The following is a 21,470-nucleotide window of genomic DNA, read 5'->3' on the forward strand; positions in this document are numbered from 1 at the left end:
GGGAGCCAGAGTGATCTGCTCAGCACTGTACAGTTAGGTGATGGGGACATGAGAATTATTACTTAGATTCCAAGTTGTTTTGCTACACAGATGCCACAAAAGCAAGATGGGGCTGTGCTAGACTTTGTGAACTGGAGAATGTGTCCTAGATTCTGTATTCATGTCTTTGTAGCTAAACCTTTGGACATGAGGATTTCTAAAATGAAAAGAAAAAAAAAATATCAAAAACCTGGATCTAGACAGCACATTTTCTCATCCTGTAGTTTATCAGCATTTCCACAGTACAAACCACAGGACCAAACCATTGGCCCATCTATGGATCAGGAAACTCCTTCTGGTGGAACAAAACTAAATCCCAAATAACAACATCAGGGATAGCGTACAGACAAGATAGTCCCCTAGCATCTGCTTGTGTTTTGGTAGCTTACAGCTCTCTGACATAAGTCATTGATTTATTTTCTAGTTTGAGTGCTTCCTCTAACACTGATTCAGCTATTCTGGGAGAATATTTTTTTGAAGAGACCCAAGGAAGCAAATGGCATATCCAACATGGTAACCAAACATGGAAGCAAGTTTCAAGGTCTCTCTCACTGAATCTGTAATGCTTACACCTTCAATAAGAAAAACTGTGCACACAGAATGCTCATTGCAAGCACAGCTAGGTAAATAGCCATAAAATTGCCAGAAGTGTGTCTATGCAGAGGTTTGTAGTGCTCGTGTCCACATTGTTTGAAAGAGTACATAAAGGACTGGGTAAAAAAGAGAAAATCCACTTCCAAAATAGTGTCAATACTATTAAAAAGAGACAGAACTAAATTTGAATTAGCACTTATACTTCCACTTGAAAGAAATCCAAAATCTGTTCTGATTTATTTGCATATTTATTTTTATGCCAACAAGGAATTTTAGGTCACCAGTGCTGTCTATCTTCCTCCTTCCCAAAGAAAGAGACCCAGCTGAAGGAAGAACAGAACCTTCTACTCCAAACCTGGAAGAAAATGTATCTGTTACAAACCTGCCAATAACTTTTTTTCCTACCCAGCAATAACTAGCCTAATTTCTTGCCAGACCAAGCAGAAGAAATCGAGGAAGAAACAGACTTTTTCACAAAGCCAGATTCTCCCCTGCTAAGGTTAAGTCTCCCTGATATAGGCAATTAGGATTTGAGGGGAGCACTGAATGGTCACCTTTCACTTACAGGTAAGCAGACCGCCAGAGCTGGCACATCACTATTGTGAGGTGCAGCTGGTCAAAGAACTGGCCTGTGAACAGCTGACGGTTCTGGAGATTGGAAGCCCACTGCTCTTGCCATCATGTTATCACCCAGCTTGAGGATTTTTAAAACTTTCTGCCTGGGTTTTTTTGTATGATTTTTTTTTTTTTTCAAATCCTTATCACTGTATCTCCAAACATCCCTGTTATCCTATGATACTCCATTCTTCTTGGCAGACATCCCTGCTGATTTTCTGTAGGAGTCAATGATGTCTATTCTCCCCAGCAAAAGCAGTAACATAACTGATGATGGGGATTTTTACCAACATCCGCGCCTACTTTATCAGAACATGATACATTAAGATTATTCTGCAGAAAAAATCTATTGACAGGTTTTTCAAAATCCAAAGCTCTTTAACCTGTACTAAATTACATTTCATTGTGGCACTGAGTTATTTGTTCTAATTGTAAAACAATGTTTTGGAAGAACTTCAATTTCTGTGGAGTCAAATCAGTGACAACTGAGAAAATCTGCTGTGAGTAAGATTTTCCTTTGTGGTAAGCTGCTTTTGAGTAATATTGAGCTGATTACACAGTACGCATACTAACAACTATCTTCCTGAATCTCTTGACATTTCTCTTTTTTCCTTTTGACTGTAGAAATCAGTATCATTGCAGTTCTTGCAAGGTCTACCTGCTTACCAGGCAATTTGTATTTATTTGGCATTTTGTCAATGTCTATAAGCATATTTAATACGCCTGCAGCACACATTTGTAATACAGTTATGAAAGGTGTAATGCCTCCCTAACTGATTGTTTTAAGGTCATGATTACACAACTTATCCTTGCACAATTAACTTTGAAACGGGAAAAAGTCACTTCCAACTGTGTAACAGCTTCTTTAAGGCTACCTTCAGCTGGACAGTGAAACTCTCCTTCAGCCAGCAACTGCATATTCAGAGCAAAAGGGAAACACTGTCTGAGACTCCCGCTCCAAAGCAAGCAGTTTTCAACTGAAGTATCGTATTTTCTCTCATGGATGGGGTTTCAGTTCTTGCTCAGGAGAACAAGCACTTATGAATTTGCAAAGGCAGCCTTTTTGAGGGCAGCCTTCTTTTCCCTAATAGCACGGCGTGGGTTTTTCTGAACTGCAGGAAAAGTCAGGAAGGACTCCTTATTTTGTCATTCATGTATGTTTGACTGTTACTTCTTGAGGTTTCTAAGAAATGCCAGCCTCTTCTGGCACGGAGGGGCAGCTGGGAAAGCAGCATGAAGGAAAGTTTTGGGGTTTGATTATCTTATTTACCACATAGCCTTGGAGTAACAAGCAAGTTAAACAAGTGAGTAGAAAGCCTATCTTTCTTTAGACATGCTTTTTTTTTTGTTAAAATAACAGGCCCTGCATAAAACTTCCACACAATTCCAGTAGATGTGGACTCGTTTTGTTTACCTTATGGATGTATCATTGGCACCGAAGCCCTGTCAGAACCCTTTTTTTATCTCTAGTGTATGGCTGTCCTGTACCTGAGAATCAGGATCAGTATACTATCTCTACTGAACTGATTCTGCAATATTGCTATTTACTCCAGCTGTTGTCAAAATCAGCTTGCAGTCTTTTTAAGGCTGAAGTATAGCTTTCACTATTTGGGTGTTTCTACTGTACAGTGGTCTACATACCAGGGTATATAGATTTAACTCTTCCTCTTGTTTCCTTTTTTTTTTGCTATAGAGGTCTGAAGCATCTTTATTTTCTCATTTTTATGGCACACAGTGCTTGAATAGCAAATTCATTAATAAAGAAATAGGAAAGAAAAAAATGAAGAAAATAAAGGAAAACCAGAACACTAGGAAATCACCAGATTGTGTATAAATGCTCAATTATTTAACCAGAAGCAATTATTTATATCAAGAAGCTCTTTATCATAAGTGGATCTCCACTCATTTCTACATATCTGAGCACAGAAATAGTAGCCAGTGCGAGTGAAGAAGCAGAAGTTGGCAATAGGCTGATTCGATTACAGGAACAGGCCAAGCATTGTAAATAGAACCACAAACTTAACCTTTACATAGACAGTCTTCACTGGCCACGCCAGCTGGCATTCTTTTGTTTGCTGCTGGTGGAAATCACCTGTGCCATTTGGTACTGAAAACAGAGAACTTTCTTGGTAGCATAGCTGTGCCTTTCTAAAGTATTAGGCCAAGAAAATAATTTCATTGTTTTGACATTTGACATTGTTTTAGATAAAGATGCAGGCGAGCACGTGGGCAGCATGATTGGCAACGGCCTAAAAAGCAGGGAACGGCGACACGGGGTAGAATTGGGATTGCAGACTTCCCAAGAGAATGAGCTTAGAGGTCCCATGCATCTGGCAAAGGTCGCGTCCGTGCGGTAAGGTAATAGGTCACTTTCGTGACACGTTACAGTGAAGGAAGCGAGGGCAGTTACAAGCCTTAAGAAGCAGCACCGTGAAACGTGCCTGAACGAAGAACTGAGGAGCTCTCCCTTCCCTTCAGTCTCCGGCAGGTTTTTCCCCCGGGAGCAGCGGGTGACAAGAGGCGCCGGTCAACGCGCCCGCGGCGGAGGGTGACCCGGCCCGGCGGACGGGGCGGGGCGGGGCGGGGCGGGGCAGCGCGGCGCGGCTGCCGGGGGGGGGGGGGGGGAGCTGTCCGTGGTGCTGCCACCGCCCCGTGCCCCCTGCGCCCCGCCCAGCCCCGCCCCGCCCCGCCCCGCCCCGCGGCATCCCGCCCTCACCCGCCGCTCACCCCGCGGCTGGCTCCCCGCCGGGCTGCGTGCTCGGAGCCGCGCAAACACCTTGCCGTGCCGAAGGAGCGCTTGCCCGTCCTCCGGGGCCTTTGTTTGGAGGAAGGGTTCAAAGTCTCGACCTGCTGCATTTTTTTTATTTAAAAAAAACAAAAAAAAAAGAAAAACCAGCCCGTTCAGGCGGAGGGTGGAGGCGTCGCAGCCGCGGCTCGTACCTCCGCGCAGGCTTTCTGCGCCGCTGCGCCCACTGTCTGCGACTAAGTGGCCGTGCCGACTGAAAAAGCTGGGAAGAGCTGTCGGTTCACCCTAGAAGAAGGGGGAAGAAGGGCGGCCACCGCCGCCTTCTGCGCCTCGGGTACCTGTGGGTGTCCGGAGAGTGCGGGGAGGCAGCGCCAGGGCGAGCGCTCCCGCCGGGACGGTGGCGGAGCCCCGTTGACATCCGGCCCGCAGTCCTCGGCCCGCTCTCGTCCTTAAATCCCGCTCTCGTTAAACAAAAGCCTTTTGCTCCCTTTCCTCCTGCTCTTCCCGCGAGCCCCTTCTCCTCTCGGGGGCGGGGGGGGGGGGGGGGTGGGGAGGAGAGACCGCCTCGCCGCCGGACGCCCTCCCGGGAGGCCGGCCCCCCCGGCCCTCAGAGGGCAGCGCAAGGCGCCCCCCCCCGTCGGAGCAAGGCCGGGGACCGGCCGCGGCCGCTGTGCTCCGCCGCGGTGACGGTGACACGGGCACAGGGACGAGGCGGGGCCCACGGGACCGGGCCGGGGCGGGCCGGGGCGGAGCGGAGTGGAGAAGAGCGGAGCGGCAGCAGCTGTGCGGCGAAAAACAGCGGCGGGAGGCTCCGTCGCGTCCTTGCAGGTGGAAGCGGTCCCCGCGACGGCACCGGACAGGAAATCCCGGGCCGAGGCCGAGGCCGGGGCCGGGGCCAGAGCAAGGGCTAGGGCTAGGGCCGAGCCGAGCCGTGCTGCGCTGCGCTGCCCTGTGTGCCCAGAGCGGCCGGCGGCGCGGAGCGGCGGGGCCGAGCGCTTCCATGGGCAGGGCGCCCCTCGCGGGCCGCCGTCGTCGCCAGCCCCGGGCAGCGTGGGGAGACCAAGGAGAGGCTGCAGTTCTCTGCGACCCCCGACCGGCAGCGCGCGTGAGACCGAGGCGAGCCCGGGGCATGGCTCGGCGGACGAGCAGCACGGTCGCGGACGAGCTGGCCAACGCCGCCGCCCGCGGCGACCTGCAGCGCCTGAAGGAGCTGCTGGACGGCGCGGCGGACCCCAACGGCGTCAATTCCTACGGCCGGACCCCCATCCAGGTAGGAAGGCCCGGGGAGGAGGGTGGGGGTGATGGGGGTGGTGGGGGTGGTGGGGGTGCGGGCGGCGGGGCGGGGGCAGCCGTCCCTCCGTGCCCGAGGAGCGGCAGCGGCAGACCCGGGGCATCCTCTGGGCGCCGGCCGCCCCCCGACGGCTGCGCTCGGCTGCCGCGGAAGCGGCGCGGGGCGGCGGTTCCTCTCGCCTTTCTGGAAAGGCGAAAGTCTGTGACGGCCGCAAGAGAGAGGTTTTAGTCTTAGCAACCCTTGACTTTAACCAACTGAGATAGGGTGACTCAAAACCGAGAGCTTTAATGCTCATCTCGCAATAAACGTGCAATAAAAAGTAACAAAAGTAACGAGTCACCTTTTCAGAAAGAATTACCCTTTCATCATACCTCGTCTTCTGCTTTATACGCCTATTAGTATTTTAGCTCACCTCTCCCGTGAAAAAAGTGTATTCACTGACTCTCACGATATATTCACTGGCCCTTACGAGCAGAGACATCTGAGTGCGATAGCCTTGCCAAGCAGACCCTGCAGGTAGAGAGCTAGCAGTCCCTGGGGGGGTCAGTCTACCTACATTTTACAGTCGCGTGAACGTGTAGATAGATGTAATGCCCGGAGGAGTAGTAGGTACTAGATTTATAAAGCCGTGTTGATTTCCGAGGTAGTTCTAGCCAGCTTCTTCTTGAATTTTCAAAATAAAACGAAACGGGAATAATCTGAGAAGCTATATTTAAGTTTTACGGCCAGTGCTTGCGAAACCCTACCCTACAAAATGTCGGTGCAGCATTTCTCTCGAAACAACGTATCCAATGCCGTCCTCCGGCGTGTTTTTTTCTGCACCTTTGCACAGCAGGGATTTAGCCCGTGCGCTGAACGCCCCGCCGGGTGCGCGGGGGGAGAAAGGCAGCTTAGAAAACGGCGAGCCCGAGCCGGGGGGCTCCCGGGCGTTTTGGTGCTGCACTGGGCGGGCGGGGAGGCAGGTTAAAGGTGCGGTTTGAGTCTCTCCTGAGGGCGAGGGAAGCGCAGGCTCCGCGCTGCAGGGAGGGCGGCTTCCCTGCACACGCGTGTCCCCTTGCCAAGGTCCTCCTGGAAAAGCTTCCCGGGTGAGAGCGGGACGGCGGCAGCCCCCGGGAGCGGCTCCACCAGCACGGTTCCGCGGTGGCCGTTGCAAAGCGGCTTGGGACTAGCCCTCGTTTCCTGCAGGGGTGCGCCGGGAAAAAGGGCGAACCCCTTCCCCCGGTCCCTCCACCCCACCGGTCCCTCCGCCCTCCGCCCCGACCCCCCCCCGCCGCCGGCTCCTTTCGCGGAGCAGCCCCGGTGGGGGCCCGCACGCCCCGGCCCCGACGGGTCTTCCGCGCCGCTCTGCCCCACCTGGAGGGTTTCCCCCGGCCGCCCAACGGTCCCGCCGGGTCCGCGCATCCCGCCGTCCGCAGCGACTCCGGAGACGATCTCTAGGCCTCACCCGCGGATTCTCCGCTCCTTTCCGCGGGCGATCCCCGCTCCTGCAGGGCTGAACGAGGCTGCCTGAGCGGTGCGGGCGCCGCCGCCGCCGCTGACGCTGTCTCTCCCCGCAGGTGATGATGCTGGGCAGCCCGCGGGTGGCCGAGCTGCTGCTGCAGCGCGGAGCCGACCCCAACCGCCCCGACCCGCGCACCGGATCCCTCCCGGCCCACGACGCGGCCCGCGCTGGCTTCCTGGAGACGCTGGCGGCGCTGCACCGCGCCGGGGCGCGCCTCGACCTGCCCGACGGCCGCGGCCGCCTCCCCCTCGACGTGGCGGCGGGGGGGCCGCACGGACCGGTGGGCCGCTACCTGCGCCACCCACCGCCCCGCACCTAGCCCCCCCCGTCCTGCGCGATGCCATCCTCTAATTTATTGCCCGCGCCCGCCTCGGGAGACGCGAAGTCGAGCAGCCCTCACGCGCCGTAAATACCACCACGACCATCACCACCACCCCTCACCCCCCCGAGTCGCGTTTCCCCGCTCGGATGCTCGAAGGGCCCGCGGGATATGTATCGTTTCTGGTCTACACTTTGCACGCGCCTGCATGCTACCCTGCACTCGAAACCCCACGCCCCTGCATGCTCTCCCCTTTTCACGCGAGAGCACAAAAGCTGTGAAGTGAAATATATATGAAGGACACCCCCCTCACAGAGATGGCACAATAAATCCCTCGTATTTTGACAGGACGGCGTCTGGGCTTTCTGTTCACCCTCCTCCCCGGGGCTCCCCACTCACACTTCCCAGCCCTCCGTCTGAAGGGAGCGGGAAAGGCTCCGGGCTCTCCCGGGCCCGAGCCGACTGCTCCCCGTTTGATTTCAGACTCCGATTAAGTGGGACTCAAGGGGCGCCGAAGCCAGTCTCTGCCTCTCCCTGGCAAAACCGGCCAGGACAGCGGGGAACTGAGGCTTCCTGGTGCGATTGCGGCTTTGGCAAATGCCTTCTTAAAACCACGTAAGATGCTGTGCAAGTCTGTGCATGGGCCCGTGGCACATCCGTGGCTCTTTTCATGACGGTTGTAAACATGGGACCTGGAGGGAGCAGATAAAGAGCGATTTGTGTCTCTGCAAGCCCGATACCGCCCTCGCTTGAAGTAATAGATGTTTTACCAACTTGCAGGTGACCTTCCCTGAGTTACTGTACGTTTAACAGTCTTTTGAAGACATCATGACGACGGTTGCAAATCGAAGTCGGCGTGGAACTAAAAACCAAAAATCGTGCGTCCGAGCTCGGCCCCAGGGCTTCCCAAGCTGCTCGAAGGTGGCACGTTTGGTAAAGAAACAAACGAGCCGTTGCAACAACAAGCGGTTGTAACGGCTGTGCTGATGCAGGACGAGGCGGGGCGAGCGGCAGGTTCACGATCGGAGAGCTGCTCCACGTTCCCTGACCGCCCCGGCGCGGGTAAGCAAGCCGGGCGTGAGCATCCCGCGGGAAAGCCACGGCGGCAGCCCGGCCTTCACCGCGGGGAAGCGGACGGCCGGGGAAACCCCCTCCCCGCCGCGGCCGGTCCCCGACCCTCGGGGCTGGGCAGCGGAAAGAAGGGGTCGGGCAGCGGCGGGCAGGGCGGTGAGGCAGGCGGCGAGGACGGGGCTCCCGCCGCACGAGTGGGAGAACCTGCCTCCCTCCCCGGGAGCCCCCCGCGGGGCCGTGCTCGGACGGAGAAGGAGAAGCGAGGCGGGGCAGCGGGAGAGCTCTGGTCCCGTTCCCCAGTGCAAACCCCGTGCAAAAGGCGTTTGGCAGAGCCGCCTGCGGAGAATTAAAGGGGGAGAAGATTTCTCTTCATTCTGCGTCCCTACAGAGTGTCCAACCCCCAGATATTTCACACATACACATTAAAAAATATTATATAAGTACTTTTATATAACGTATTAGAACATGTTATTTATTATAACATAATTTCATACGATGCGTGCTTTATAATTACTTCGTATCGGCTGGCACGCTCTAAATATGTAGTTATGCCATTTATGTATGTCATACATCGAGGTAATACCTATATATGTAACATGCATATATATGTATAACATTATATTATGTATCAAGCCTATGTATTTGCTTATCAATTATTTGTATAAGCAATCCTCTTGTGTTTAATTACAACTATATTACATGCAAATAAATATGTACAAAAAATTCGCATTATATTTAGTCTATATTCATGCTTGGTTATTGTAAGGGTGCCTAGAATATGTATTTTATACATATCTTTAAATAAAAAGATATAAAATTACAATATGCAATGATACCACCTTATGAAATTGTACTGTATTCTCTCTTAGTACATGGCATAGCCATAAGTGAACCAAGGACGACACTGCAGATGCAGCAGTCAAGCACCTGCATCCCATGCCTGAGGGAACTGGGATGGAGCTGGGACCAGACATGGAGACAGGTCATGTCTAGAGCCTGACCACCCTCTTTACAGAAAAGTAAGGGTCTAATAAACTGCACTTCCAATCTCAGTTAGAGCAGTATTCCTATTTTAAAAGGTCATTTTCTCTAAGAAGCAGAATTAGATTTTAAAATTTTGAGTACTTCCATTACAGCTTATGAAACAACAACAACAATAAAAATAAAACATAAAAAATAAAATAAAATTATAATAATAATATAAAAATAAAAATAAAATTAACGTGGCAGGGAAAGAACAGACTTTCCTAGGCTGACCACACCAAACGAGCAGAATATGCCCTCAAAACCCAACAGGGCTAAATGCCTAATTGCTATAAATCTGCCACACACCATAGGTCTGGAGCCCCTGCCCGGGCTAGGCCCACGATGGGGGCTACTCACCCCATCGGAGGATTGGGGTCCCCAACACAATCCCACTCAGCTGCGGGAGCTTCCACAGGCACCTTTTCTTCTGGCAGCAGCATCAGCTCCAGGGCTTGGAGTCCTCCCTGAAAAGAAGAATAGTAATGGTTAACAACAGACAGCAGTAGCAACATATATTTCGAGAAAGCCCTAAAATAATTACGTTTAACATCTCAGACACCTCACACTTTTTATTTTTGATATAGCAGCTGTAAGTAAGTACATGTGCACAAACACCACACACACATACACATGCACACACAACCCTCTGGCGGCATGGTTTGCGCCCTGTGCACGACGAGATGCTCCTCCGGCCCGGCTCGGCCATGCATTCAGCGTTGGTGTGTATTTGGTTTCTATTGCCAAAACTGTCGGTTCATCCTCCCAGCACTGCTCCAGCACCTGCATCATGCAGCCAGGCAGGCATTCATTTCTCTCAGTTTTGCCTTGCCTGTCGGGGAGGAGTCGTCACGGGAGGGAAGGGAAGAGAAGGGAAGGGGAGAAAAAAAAAAAAAAAAGGAAAAAAAAAAAAGGCAGCATCTCTCGGAGAGCTGCTTTCATTTCGAAATGGCTGTTTTCACTCACCCATTTCCCAGGCTTGAAAGCGGACTCGGTCCAGGAGAAACCATTACAGGCTCTTTTTTATTAGCATTGTTGTGAGGGTTACTCCGTGGCCGGGCCGAAGAAGGAAACTTCTGTTGACATCGGTGTTATTACTGTTTGTCCAGCCGAGAGAAGGAGGTGTTTGTTGTTGGGGGGGGGGGGGGGGTGTTGCATACGCGTATGTCCACCAGCCCTCCCAGGGGCTGCCGCGATGCCTCCCCACTCCGGAGTCTTCCCCGCCGGCTCCCTGCAGTCCCTGCACCCCCAGCTCCGCGTCCAGCCGCGCCGTGCCGAGCAGGGCCCCGCCGCAGCCGGGGAAGGCGAAGATGCGCCTGCAGGACCGACACCTTCCCTGCTCATCACCCTTCCCCGCGCTTCGCACCGAGGTACCCCGCACCCTGGGAGGGGGGATGCGCACGCAGAGGGGGTCCCGGGGACGGGGGTCAGGACGGGGGAGGGGGGGGGAGTGGGACACCCCTACCACCGCCGCCACCACCACCAGCAGCAACAGTGTCGTGTCCCCCCCCCCCCCGCCGCCCAGAGATCCTCTGCCGGACGGCAGGCCCCGCTCAGCACCGGCTGTCGGGGGGCTCAGCACCCCTCCGGCGGTCCGCGCGGCAGCGCCTGGAGCCGGCTCGGGAGGGGAGCGCCGGCAGGTTGCTCGGGGCTTTTGAGCGCTCCTCCGCTAGTCCCCCCACACCCCCCCTCCCGGCCCCAAATTCTCACCCTTCAAACCGAAAACAAAGCTGTCCGGCACCGCGGTGCACGACCGGGAAGAAAGTCGGGGGAGAGGAAACAGTTAATTATCCGTTTCGGTTACCGGCGGGGGGAGACGAGATCCGCTTTTTTTTTTTTTTCCCTTCTTTTTTTTTTTTTTCGCTCCGCTACGCAACGGCCCCGCGTCGCGTTCAAATGACCATGTGACAAGGAAATAGCTGCTCGCCCGGGCCAATACTGGCCTGCGCTTTTAAAGCGGCAGGGATCCGCTAGCCGCCTGCCCGGGGGACCAACGCGGGCCCCGGGGGAACGGGCTGGAGTGGCGGTGCGCCAAGCCGCCGCAGCCCCCGCCCCGCTGAGGGACTCCCGAAGGGAGCGAGGTCTAAAACCGACCGAACAACAAGAAAAAGAACAAAATCACCACAACCACCACCACCACCACCACCCCCCCCGCACCAGCGGAGCGGGAGGCGGCGTGTTTGGAGGGGACGGACGGACGGGGGGGGGGCAAGGACATGTCGTCAAGGCTTTATTTGAAAGCAGGGGAGCGCCCTGCGATTGGCCGGCCTCCACGCGCGTTCGGTGGTGGTGCTCCTCGGAGTGAGCCGGTGGGAGGGAAGAGGAGCCGGCGGCCTCCCCCGTCCCCATCCCCCGCCGCCGGTCCTCCTTCGCCCGCTTTCGAGGCGGGAGCCATCATCGTGGGAGGCGTTTAAGGGCGGGGGGGGGAGGGAGGTAAGGCGAAATGGGGAGTCGAAATTAGTCAAACGGAAAAGAAAAAAAAAAGAAAAAGAAAGGGAGAGGAAAAAAAAAAAAAAACCACGCCAGAAAGTCCTCTCCAATGAATGGAGGGTGAGAGGGCCGATTCACCGGTGGGGCCCCGCCGGGGAGGTATTTCTAGCGCGGCACGCCGGGGGCTCCGCCGCACCCATGACCCCCCGGATAAGGTGCACCGTCCGCTTTCGGCGCGCCCGCAGCCTGCGCCGGGCCCGGGCGCTGGCCTGGCGCATCCTCCGCGGTGTCGTCTGGGCTCTGGGGCGGCGCCGGCCGCCGCGGCTCGCCCTGCTGCTGGTCTTGCGGAGGCGGCGCCGCGGGAGCCCCCGGCCCAGGTAGGGCCCCCGGGGAGCGGTGCTGCTGGGGCTGGGGGTGGGGGGGAGGCGGGGGGAGGTTCTGGGAAGGCCGGCCCTGGTGGTGGCGGACGGCCCGACGGGGCGGCGGGAGCGGGAGGCGCTGGCCCTCCTTCCGGGGGGGAGCGGGGTGGCCGCTCGCCGCGGCTGCCCGGTCGCGCAGCGCCCGCGGAGCCCTCTCCGCGCCACATGCTCAGATTGCACCGGGAACACGTGAGGTTTGTACAGGCGTGCGGGTTATTCTTTTTTTTTTTTTGGTTTTTGTTTGGTTTTTTTTTTTAACGCAGTAGGAAGCGACAGGTTCTTGAAAAGTTACTGTACCTTGCTCCTGCCTTTTTTTCCCCCCTTGAGAAGTTTTTCTTTTCGTTTTGTCTATGGCTGATTTAGAAAAAACAATCCCACCACCCCTTACCAACATTTGCAGAACAAGGAACATAACTATTGCTCTGAAGAAAGAAAATGGCCACTGTTTTCCGAGCGTGTTACTTTGCACTGTTGTAAATGACAGTGAAATACAGTGGCCTACTTTGCCTTCCCTTGCTGTTATATAAATATACGCAATAAGGCTCAGAGCGGCTGAGCAGCGTCAGAAAGAGTAATTAAAACACAGACGTGTAAAGGACCTTGAGAGACACCCGAGGTGCAGGCATTTTTAGAGACTTTCTCCTGACGGCAGAATGCAAAATCGGATTGCTGCGGATCTGCACGGCGCAGCTTAGGCCTCGATCATTACACATAATTAGACACATAATGAAAAATAAAGAGAATATTAATTTTGAGGAGTATTTGAGGATTGTTCTGCAAAATCCTCGTAGGGGTCATTAGAGGAGTCCACAACCTCCTCTAATCCAGAGCACAGACTGGAGAAGGACAGAGGTGGAAGAGAAGGAAAGTGGAAATATGTGCCTGAAAACATCTACAAAAATAGAGATTTTATATATTAAAATTATATATAAATTAATTAAATATATAAATTAAACCCTTCATAGGACTCGGGGTGTGGAGACAAATCAATTCACAGTTTGCCTGCTCCAGTCTCTGGTTATATCATTTTCAGCACTTTATTGAATATCAAGTGTGGGGAGATCACACACACATATATATATAAACCAGAAACAACATCCAGTTTTCCTTGTTACCTTCAGATCCCTTGTTTCTTGAATTAATAGTAGGCCTAATTTCTTCATCTTATACTAAATGGGGGAAAAAGAAACTATAAACCCTGGCTGACCTGAAATGCACGAATCTCGAATATAAAACATAAATATGAAGGTGCTGATTATCTCGAAGTAAATTCGCTGTAGCAAGGACAAAACCCTCTTATGGATCAGGCAGTGTGGCAATTTTTTTCTCTCTATTTTCACGCTTGCTGTAAATACTGCTCCTCCCCCCCCCCCCCAAGCTTTTCATGGGGGAGATCGTGTTCTTCTCAAATGCCAGTTAGGTCTAAAATAGTCACTGAAATGTGCTGAAAATCTGATTCTGAAGGGGCTGGGGAGGGGTAAAACAAGGGGGTGTGTTTAATCTAAAAAAAGATGAGATTTTTCCCTTTTGCCTAACCGTACTCCTTCCATAATAGGATGTAACAACATTACAGTCACAAAAGTAATGCATAAATATTTTGGCAGCTCGGAGACAGTGAACCCCAAACCCACAGTATTTTGGGCCGCAGTCTGCAGATAGAGTGTGGCTTCATATTTGGATTAGATGGGCATCTATTTCAGGGGGGAAAATAAGTTTAGAAATAAAGAGAAAACAGCTCTTTTTGCCCTTACTGCCTATTTAGAGAGACTGGTCCTATTCTCAAGCTTTGTTCAAAATTAAATTGCTTAATTAAATAGATGGAACAAAGAAAATTTTAGCACTCCTCGAGCAGGGTTAGAGACACTCTTTTGCTGAAACAGCGTCCACGAAGCTGCTTCTGAAACCCGAGTGGGTCTGAGACAAGGACCAACACTCAAAAACTGGCTGATAGGGCAATCCTACAGCTGCCTGCCCGGCCAGGGCATTGGCCACACCATGAGATATTTTTCTTGCAGCATCTAAATCTACTTATTTCTCAGGACGATGGAAGAGATTTTGTCTGTTTTGCCTTTTGTGTGCATGTATGTTTATTTGTGATTTGTCTTTGCTTTTTTTTTTTTTTTTTTTAAAGGAAGGGAATATTTTGCCTGATGAATGCTTAGTTACTTTTTGTAAACTGTTAGGTGATTATCCAGAGCCATTAGGTCGTTTTACTTGCCGATGACTCCATAGCCCAAAACGAGGTACCGAAAGAATATGCATCTAAAATTTTATGGAGGGTTTCTAACAAAAATGTAAGAATATCTAGGGATATTTTCACAGCTACTTAGGGCAGCATATTACCTTCACAAATGCGCCCTGCACAAGTTTATATCACACGACTCGGAAAACAGAAACCATAGTATTTATTCTTTATTATTGCAGGTTGTTGGTAGGGGTTTGGGCTTGGGGGGGGGGCATTTTTATGTTCAAAAGACACGTCTGTGGCACAACTTCTAAAGGTCTACAATTAAGGCACTAGATTTTTCTGTTCTTACCCAATATGTGTAATGAGGATAATTATCTTTGCAAATATAGTGACATTTTAAGCTGAAGAGTAGAATGATAATGTTCAGCTATTTCCTTTCATCATTTTTGCTTAATTTTTAGCATAACTCCAAAGAACTGTTTTTTCCACCCCCGCTTAATTGTAAATCAGGTTACTTCCATGCAAATTCTCTATTGCACCCCCCACACCTCCCCTCGTGTCCTTTTTTTGCCTATTTACAGGCGAGGAGATCCCAGTATTATGTTCTCTATAGTGTGTCTCTTTGTAGTATTTAATTAACCCCTAAACTTATTACCGAAGTACTCGTTAGATGATAAAATAACTCACGTAAATGTTTTGAAATACTTTTTTAAATTATTATTATTATTTTCGTTAAAAGGGTAGTACTTGCTGAGCCTTAAACAGGGCATAAGATGGCTGCTTTCTGTAACTGAAAATTACCTTTTCCGTCCTGTATGCTATTATCAAAACGTCTGAGAACAATTTGGAGGATTGCTGTATTGTAGTATTAAAATGGATCTGTTTTTAGTGTCAAAGAAAGATCTATATTGTTAAACAGCGACTTTAAAAAGAAGTAAGAGGAGAAATGTAGGATAGGGAAACTGCTTAATGCGGATCGATTTTTTTGTTTTTGTTTTTCCTTCAGGGAAATATCTTTGCAGTAAGGTTTGTTGGGGAGAGAAGGTGGTTTCTCCTCCCTTCCTCCAAGATACAGGTGTAACACAAGGGTCGCTTTCAAAACACATTAGCATGAGCTCGGCTGTTATTTCCCTAACTTCAGCTATGACCGTGTGTTGTTATGTTTTGATTAATTTGATGCCGTTTGTTGGTACGAGAATTGTGCAAAATAGGATTTGCATTTGTGGGGGAAAAAAATCATATGACTTCAATACTGTAACTTAAAATTGTGTCATTTTAATGGTCCAGTAGCTTTGATAAGTGATTTGGAGGGTCAGTAGTTGTTAGCACAGGACCGTATTTGTTGTTTCACGCCATTGTGCTATTTCGTAGCTTTTAATAGATTTTAGCAGGGGTGGAGATGCAGACAGGCCCTCCAACTCATCTAGTAACGTCTTCACTTACAAATATGTTGACGTGTGAGTGTATACATTTTTTTTATGCTTATATATTCACAAAAAGACACGTATGCATATATTTATACACACATAGAGAGATGCATAAAATGCACTATCAATGTTATTTCACAGAAAGCAAGATTAGCCACTGATAATACGCAACCCTGCCGCACCTCAGCGTTGATTTGGAATTTTAAGACACCTGACACATGTAACCAAGGAGGTTTTCTCCTTGGATTTACCTCTACACCGCTATCATTAATGGCAGAGAGTGCATGAAGGACTGGAGGGCACTGTGCCTGTTGGGTGGAGGATCCTTTCCTTTTAATTTCTCAGACGTTACGGACTTTTTAAAAAACCACTTTTAAACTTTATTTGATGATTTTTTAAATTTCTTACTTATTTTATTTTATTTTATTTTATTTTATTTTATTTTATTTTATGTAATCGCCTGCCAGCCCTGGGGTCCGCTCTGCACCATACGCTGCAGCGAAACCACGGTGCATGGGAGCTCACCGCAGGTCCTTGCCGAGCGGGCATCTCACCCTACCCAAGCCCCCTTCAAATGTCGTACCCTGCTCTTGCAACGCCACTTTCCCCAGAAACTTGGCGAGGAAGGGTCAGAAAGGCCCCAAATGAGGAAATTTCAGTGAACCCCCAACTTGCGCAGGAAAAAAATTGTGTTTATTCCTCCTCATCCAAGGATGCCTCTGCCTTTCAGCCGTCGGTACATGTAGACATAAAATCGCCGGTTTTCCCCTTTCGCCACGCAAGGCTGTTCATGTGCCCGAGCGGCGGGGGGAGGTTAACGCCGAAGGGAACAAAGGTGCATCTGCACGGCAGGTATTCCTTCTGTGGCAATCGCACCGGCTTTCTGCAATTAAAAAGAGGACATTAGGGAACTGACATTGGGGGGGGGGGGGGGGGAGAAAAAAGAAAAAAGCCTCTAAAAAACCTCCTTAGCCTGTTTTCTGTATTTGCTGACTTCACTGTCCGACCCCGGCGGTGGCTCCGCGATGCCCCGCTCCCCGCATTGCCTTAACCCCCTTCCTCCGCCTTGTCTTTTTCTTACCCAGGTCTGCCCTTAGCTCCTAGGTGGCAGAACAAAACCTTCGAGCCCCGGGTCGTGGCGCTGCGCGGCCCCCCGTGGGACCGATCGCCCCGCTCCCCTCGGTGGAGGGGTCGCCTGGGGGGTTGAGGGGGGTGGGGGTGTGTCACGGACCTCCCCGGGCCCCGGAGCGGGGAGCGGCTTGGTCCAGGAGGGGTGAGTGGAAGGGCGGAAAGCAAGGGGAGGAGTCAGGTGCTTTTTTCGAGGGGGGGACACCTTCACAGCGGCAAGGCGAGGCCCTGCCCGGCCTGCGGCTGCCGGGCTGGAGCCGTACCTTACCCCGGCTGGGTCTCGCCGCGGCTTTCCTGCCGGCGAGAGGCTCCCGCGGGGCCGGGTGAAGCGTTCCTCTTCTGCCGGGTGCCATTAGGTGGATCGCAGACTTCCTGCGGGCACGGCTCTCTTCCTCATCCGGGCCGCCTGCTCCCGGCCGGCGGCGGGACGGAGGGACGGACCCCGGACCCAGCGCTCGCAGGGGCTCGGGGCAGGGCAGGGCCCCGCTCCGGGGGCAGAAGCCAAATCCGTCCCTCGCACAAGACTCCCTCTCTGCCCCTCAGGGAATGCTCTGGTCCCGTGTGTCCCCCCCCCCGGGCCCGTCCCACGCAAGGTAGCCGCGGGGCACGTCCCACCTGCCCGGGCCGGGGCATCTGCCCCGGCCCGGCCAGCCCGCAGAAGCCGTTTGCCGGTGGGGCTGAGCCCCCCTCCCCTGCCGTCACCCACGCCGACCCACCCCAATATAGGGAGGGGGGGGGGCGCGCAGGGCCCCAGGCCCCATCCCCTTCCTTCTCTCGCACCGACGGCGCCCCCGGAGGAAGGCAGACCCCGCGGGAGCCGCCCCGCGCCCTCGGGGGGTGTGAAACCGCGCTGCCCCGCGGGGCTGCCGAGCTGCCCCCAGCTCTCAGCTTGGGGAAGCAGGTTGCCGGTACCCCGCCGTCCTCCGCCCCCGCGCCCTCCCAGGGAGGGTGCGCGGATTTTAACCGTAGCCGCCAGGACCGCGCTCCCCTCCCCGCTTGGAGCCGGGGGCGGGGGTCACACACGCTGCAGCGCCCTGCCCCGCCCGGGGTGTGCAGGCCGGGGGGGGGGGGGGGTAAGCAGGGCCGTGCCCTTGGCCTGGGGGCCCCCTTCCCCGGATGGGGGGGCCGGGGGGCGGCCGCTGCCCTCGGAGAGGAGGAGCTGCGGAGGGGGAGGTTCTCTGGGGAGACTGAAAGCCAGGGGCGGCCCTGCGGTTTGGGCCGGCGGGGGCGATGCAGGGGTCCCCCCGGAGCGAGGGTTCCGGCGACCGTCTGTGCAGCGCCGCCGCCCGCGGGGACCGCGAGGAGGTGCGGAAGCTCCTGGACGCGGGCGCGGATCCCAACGGGACCAACTCCTTTGGGAGGACCCCGCTCCAGGTACGGAGCACCGGCGGGTGGGGGTGAGGGGTGGGGGGAGCTGTCCTCTGCCACGCTGGCGGGGGGGGGGCGGAATTTCGGGTTTTGAGTGAATATTTATTATTGTTATCAGAGCCGGACTGCAGCCGCAGCTGCCCGAATACAAGCGGGCGCTTTTCTGAACCCTCGCCCTCCTGCGAATGCTAGATGGAGTTTAGAGGGGCACGGCTGGCAGCAAACGAATTATGCTAGAGGGTACTCAGAAGGAGAAGTGGGACTGCAAAATCCGCTTCCAGATGGGTTCAGGGAGTTGCCTGCGCTTCGATCAGCTTTTCTTGTTTGTTTTTTTGTTTGTTTTAAATACAGCCCTAATGGGTCTTTTTCCCCAAGGAAATCGAAGTGGGGTCCCTTACTAGTATATTCATGTGAAAGAACAGCACAGAAGGCGGCGCAGAAATTGTCACTGAGTAGAAACTGTAACTCGAAATTAGGTATATATTAGTAGTCGCCACTATTATTAGTAGTATTTTTAATATTCACTATTCATCAATAGTGGTAGTATTAATTGATGGCTATTATAAGTACCAGTGTGTAGTGGAGTTGCTTTCCAGGCATTTTGAGAGCTAGAAGTGTGTTATATTAATCGACGTACTTAAGCTGAAAGTTTTTAAATGCTCAATGAACGATTAAGGTACTGTGATTTAAACTGGAGCTGTGTATTTCATGAAAAGGTTTTCTCGAGTTGTCATTTGAAGCATATATTTAATGATTCACCAGCTAACTGAACAGCCATTTTGGTCCTTGCACTTCATATGGATAAGGAAATATATTCCTAAAGTAAGCTGCTAAGAAAGGCACTGAGAAAGTTATTCGTTTTGTTTCTGTTGTAGGTTCAAATTCCAGATGAAAGGGGTCTCCAAATTGTTGTAAATTTTCTGTTTCCTCCCCCCATGTCAGAGTGAGACTAAGTTCTGTTTCCCTGACCAACACTTTGCAAAATGGCTGCCACTCTGACATGTGGACTTTCTTTATCTTCCTGAAAAATTTAACCTCTGCAGGAATTTATAAGTTATGAAATTTATAAGCATTTTTGCACTTCTATGATAAATAAAACCAAATATTTGTAGTCCATAACCAAATTCTCTCGAGAAAGAAAATAATGAGAAAACCTATTGTCTCAAGGTATTTTCTACAGTGTTAAGACTCGATTTATGGGGGTTAAAATTCCATTGAAAACGACCAGGACAATGCGGGAAGTAAAACCCCAAGTGTCACATTCTTTTGTTTGTTTGCTTGTTGGTTTTGTTTGTTTCTGTTTTGTTTTGCTTTTGTTCAATCGTGCATGATCAGACCTTGCCAGAAGTTTCTGCTTTTGGTTCAGCTGCAGAGTGGCATTGGGGCTTCAGAAGGAAAGTTTTGTGCGTTACCCGTGGGCGCTCAACAGCTTCCCTTGCTCCTGTGAGAAGCAGCATAGGTTTAGCCAGAGCTGAGAAAGAGAGAGAGAAAAAGGGCTCGATCCAGAACTCAGGAGGGGGGGAAACCCACACCGGGCACTGAAAAGAGCCAAACCACTGCCAGGGCCGTTACACCCAACTAACTGCCTTGTCCGGCCGCGCTTGCTGTGCTGCGAGCCCCGCTCTGCAGGGGTAAATCAGTAACGCACCCTAAGCGGCAGGAGGCTTAACGCAAGGCTCCTCAGGGCTGTCACAGAATACACAGTGTGCATAGATATATATACAGTGTGTGTGCACGCCTGTCTGTGTGTACATATATATGTGTGTTTGTATTTATGGTACAATGCATGGTACATATATAGGTGGTATATATAAATGGCATACAGATTGTGTGTGTGTATGTATACTTATGTATATATGGGTGTACGTACATATGTATGTGTGCGTGCGTATACACACCCCACAAGTACCGCGTATGCCATGGTATCTAGAAATGGCACAAAAAGTGGAACAGAACGTACAGACGTGTAGCACCTAGTCTGGAAGTCACAGGCATCGCAGTTAGTATTTTATAATAGAACACCCCAGGTTGGACGGCACCCACCCCGACGGATGGTCGAGTACAGCCGTGCGCACCGACGCGGGTCACAGCTACAAAGAGCTGACGCAGGAAGACTATGACGAGAAGACACCCCAGCCCCGCAGCCTCCCAGCCCACAGCCGCCGCCGTCCCCACTACCCACCCCACCCGCCCCGCCCCGGCTCTCCGCAGCCGCGCTGCTCCGCGCTGCTCCGCGGCTGAGCGGGCGGGGCGGGCGCCGCCGCCGCCGCTGACGCTGTCTCTCCCCGCAGGTGATGATGCTGGGCAGCCCGCGGGTGGCCGAGCTGCTGCTGCAGCGCGGAGCCGACCCCAACCGCCCCGACCCGCGCACCGGATCCCTCCCGGCCCACGACGCGGCCCGCGCTGGCTTCCTGGAGACGCTGGCGGCGCTGCACCGCGCCGGGGCGCGCCTCGACCTGCCCGACGGCCGCGGCCGCCTCCCCCTCGACGTGGCGGCGGGGGGGCCGCACGGACCGGTGGGCCGCTACCTGCGCCACCCGCCGCCCGTCCCCGCCGCCGCACCGGGAGCCGGGACGGCCGCGGTGGCGGCTGCGCCCTGACCCATCCCTCGCCCCATCCCGCCCCGCCCGCTGTCCGCCGCTCGCCCCCCCACCCCGGGGCAGCGCCCGAAGCCTCGGCGGCAGCCCTCCCCCGCCTCCCCCCGCCGAGACCCTCTCTTTCCCGTTGGCCCCTGCGCGCATCTCCGCCGCAGGTTGCCGGGGAGGTCCCCCCTGCCGTCGAGGCACCCGGCGAGCGCTCACGGCTGGCGGTGCTCCCGGGAGCCCCGGCTGCTGGGGAGGGCGAGCCTCTGTCCCTCTGTCCCAATGCTCCTCCCGCACACCCCGGGCGCTCCGTGTCCCGCTTCTGAGAGGCCATGCGTGCTGCTGAATTTTCCCCGAAAAATCGGAAAGAGCCAAACCGCGGCCGCGGGGAGCGCTCCTGCTCCTCCCCCCGCCGCAGGCTCCCCGGCAAACCGTTCTCCGGCACTCCAGGGAGAAAAGAACCCGCAACAATTTCGTCGTTTACCCCCCTCCATTTATTGTTAAATTGATGCCGTTTGGAGAAGTGAGAGCGCTCCGTTTCCCTTAGCGGCTTGCTCACTGACCTGCGAGCCGCTGCCTCGATCTCCATCGGATACCTGTCTCATTCATGACGGTACTGATTTTATTCATTATCGCACAATCCCGGAGGGCTTTGCATTTTGGCGATACCTTGAGATTCATTTATATAGATCTCCGAAATAGTGAACGCAGTCACCATCCCGTTTACAA

General features: G+C 53.2%; 2 protein-coding genes and 1 long non-coding RNA gene across 4 annotated transcripts; 2 read left to right on the forward strand and 1 right to left on the reverse strand.

Moving 5' to 3' along the window:
• The first annotated feature begins 4,911 nt into the window (after positions 1–4,911).
• LOC128137591 (cyclin-dependent kinase 4 inhibitor B-like) lies at positions 4,912–7,455 on the forward strand. The gene is made up of 2 exons (XM_052778677.1): positions 4,912–5,264; positions 6,842–7,455. The coding sequence occupies exons 1-2, from the start codon at positions 4,995–4,997 to the stop codon at positions 7,103–7,105; spliced, it is 534 nt and encodes a 177-aa protein (XP_052634637.1). The 5' UTR covers positions 4,912–4,994; the 3' UTR covers positions 7,106–7,455.
• Positions 7,456–7,476: 21 nt separating this feature from the next.
• On the reverse strand, positions 7,477–10,412 carry LOC128137592 (uncharacterized). Its single transcript, XR_008233748.1, has 3 exons — positions 10,166–10,412; positions 9,560–9,666; positions 7,477–7,797 (listed from the first exon to the last, which is right to left on the reverse strand). It is a non-coding gene; the product is annotated as an uncharacterized LOC128137592 (long non-coding RNA).
• Positions 10,413–11,726: 1,314 nt separating this feature from the next.
• LOC128137590 (cyclin-dependent kinase 4 inhibitor B-like) lies at positions 11,727–20,806 on the forward strand. 2 transcript variants are annotated; one of them, XM_052778675.1, is made up of 2 exons: positions 11,727–12,006; positions 20,451–20,806. In XM_052778675.1, exons 1-2 carry the CDS (start codon positions 11,743–11,745, stop codon positions 20,757–20,759), a joined length of 573 nt encoding a protein of 190 aa, XP_052634635.1. In that variant the 5' UTR covers positions 11,727–11,742; the 3' UTR covers positions 20,760–20,806. The 2 variants fall into 2 exon arrangements, with proteins under 2 accessions (XP_052634635.1, XP_052634636.1); XM_052778676.1 differs by lacking the exon at positions 11,727–12,006 and adding an exon at positions 17,971–18,165 and having other exon boundaries at positions 20,451–20,794.
• The last annotated feature ends 664 nt before the right edge of the window (positions 20,807–21,470 follow it).

The sequence above is a fragment of the Harpia harpyja genome, chromosome Z (assembly GCF_026419915.1).
Source record: "Harpia harpyja isolate bHarHar1 chromosome Z, bHarHar1 primary haplotype, whole genome shotgun sequence".
NCBI lineage: Eukaryota > Metazoa > Chordata > Aves > Accipitriformes > Accipitridae > Harpia > Harpia harpyja.

Coding starts and splice junctions, on each gene's coding strand:
- LOC128137591 (XM_052778677.1), top strand. CDS start 4,995: ATGGGCAGGGCGCCCCTCGCGGGCCGCCGTCGTCGCCAGCCCCGGGCA. Junction 5,265..6,841: donor ACGGCCGGACCCCCATCCAG/GTAGGAAGGCCC, acceptor CTCTCCCCGCAG/GTGATGATGCTGGGCAGCCC.
- LOC128137590 (XM_052778675.1), top strand. CDS start 11,743: ATGGAGGGTGAGAGGGCCGATTCACCGGTGGGGCCCCGCCGGGGAGGT. Junction 12,007..20,450: donor CGCGGGAGCCCCCGGCCCAG/GTAGGGCCCCCG, acceptor CTCTCCCCGCAG/GTGATGATGCTGGGCAGCCC.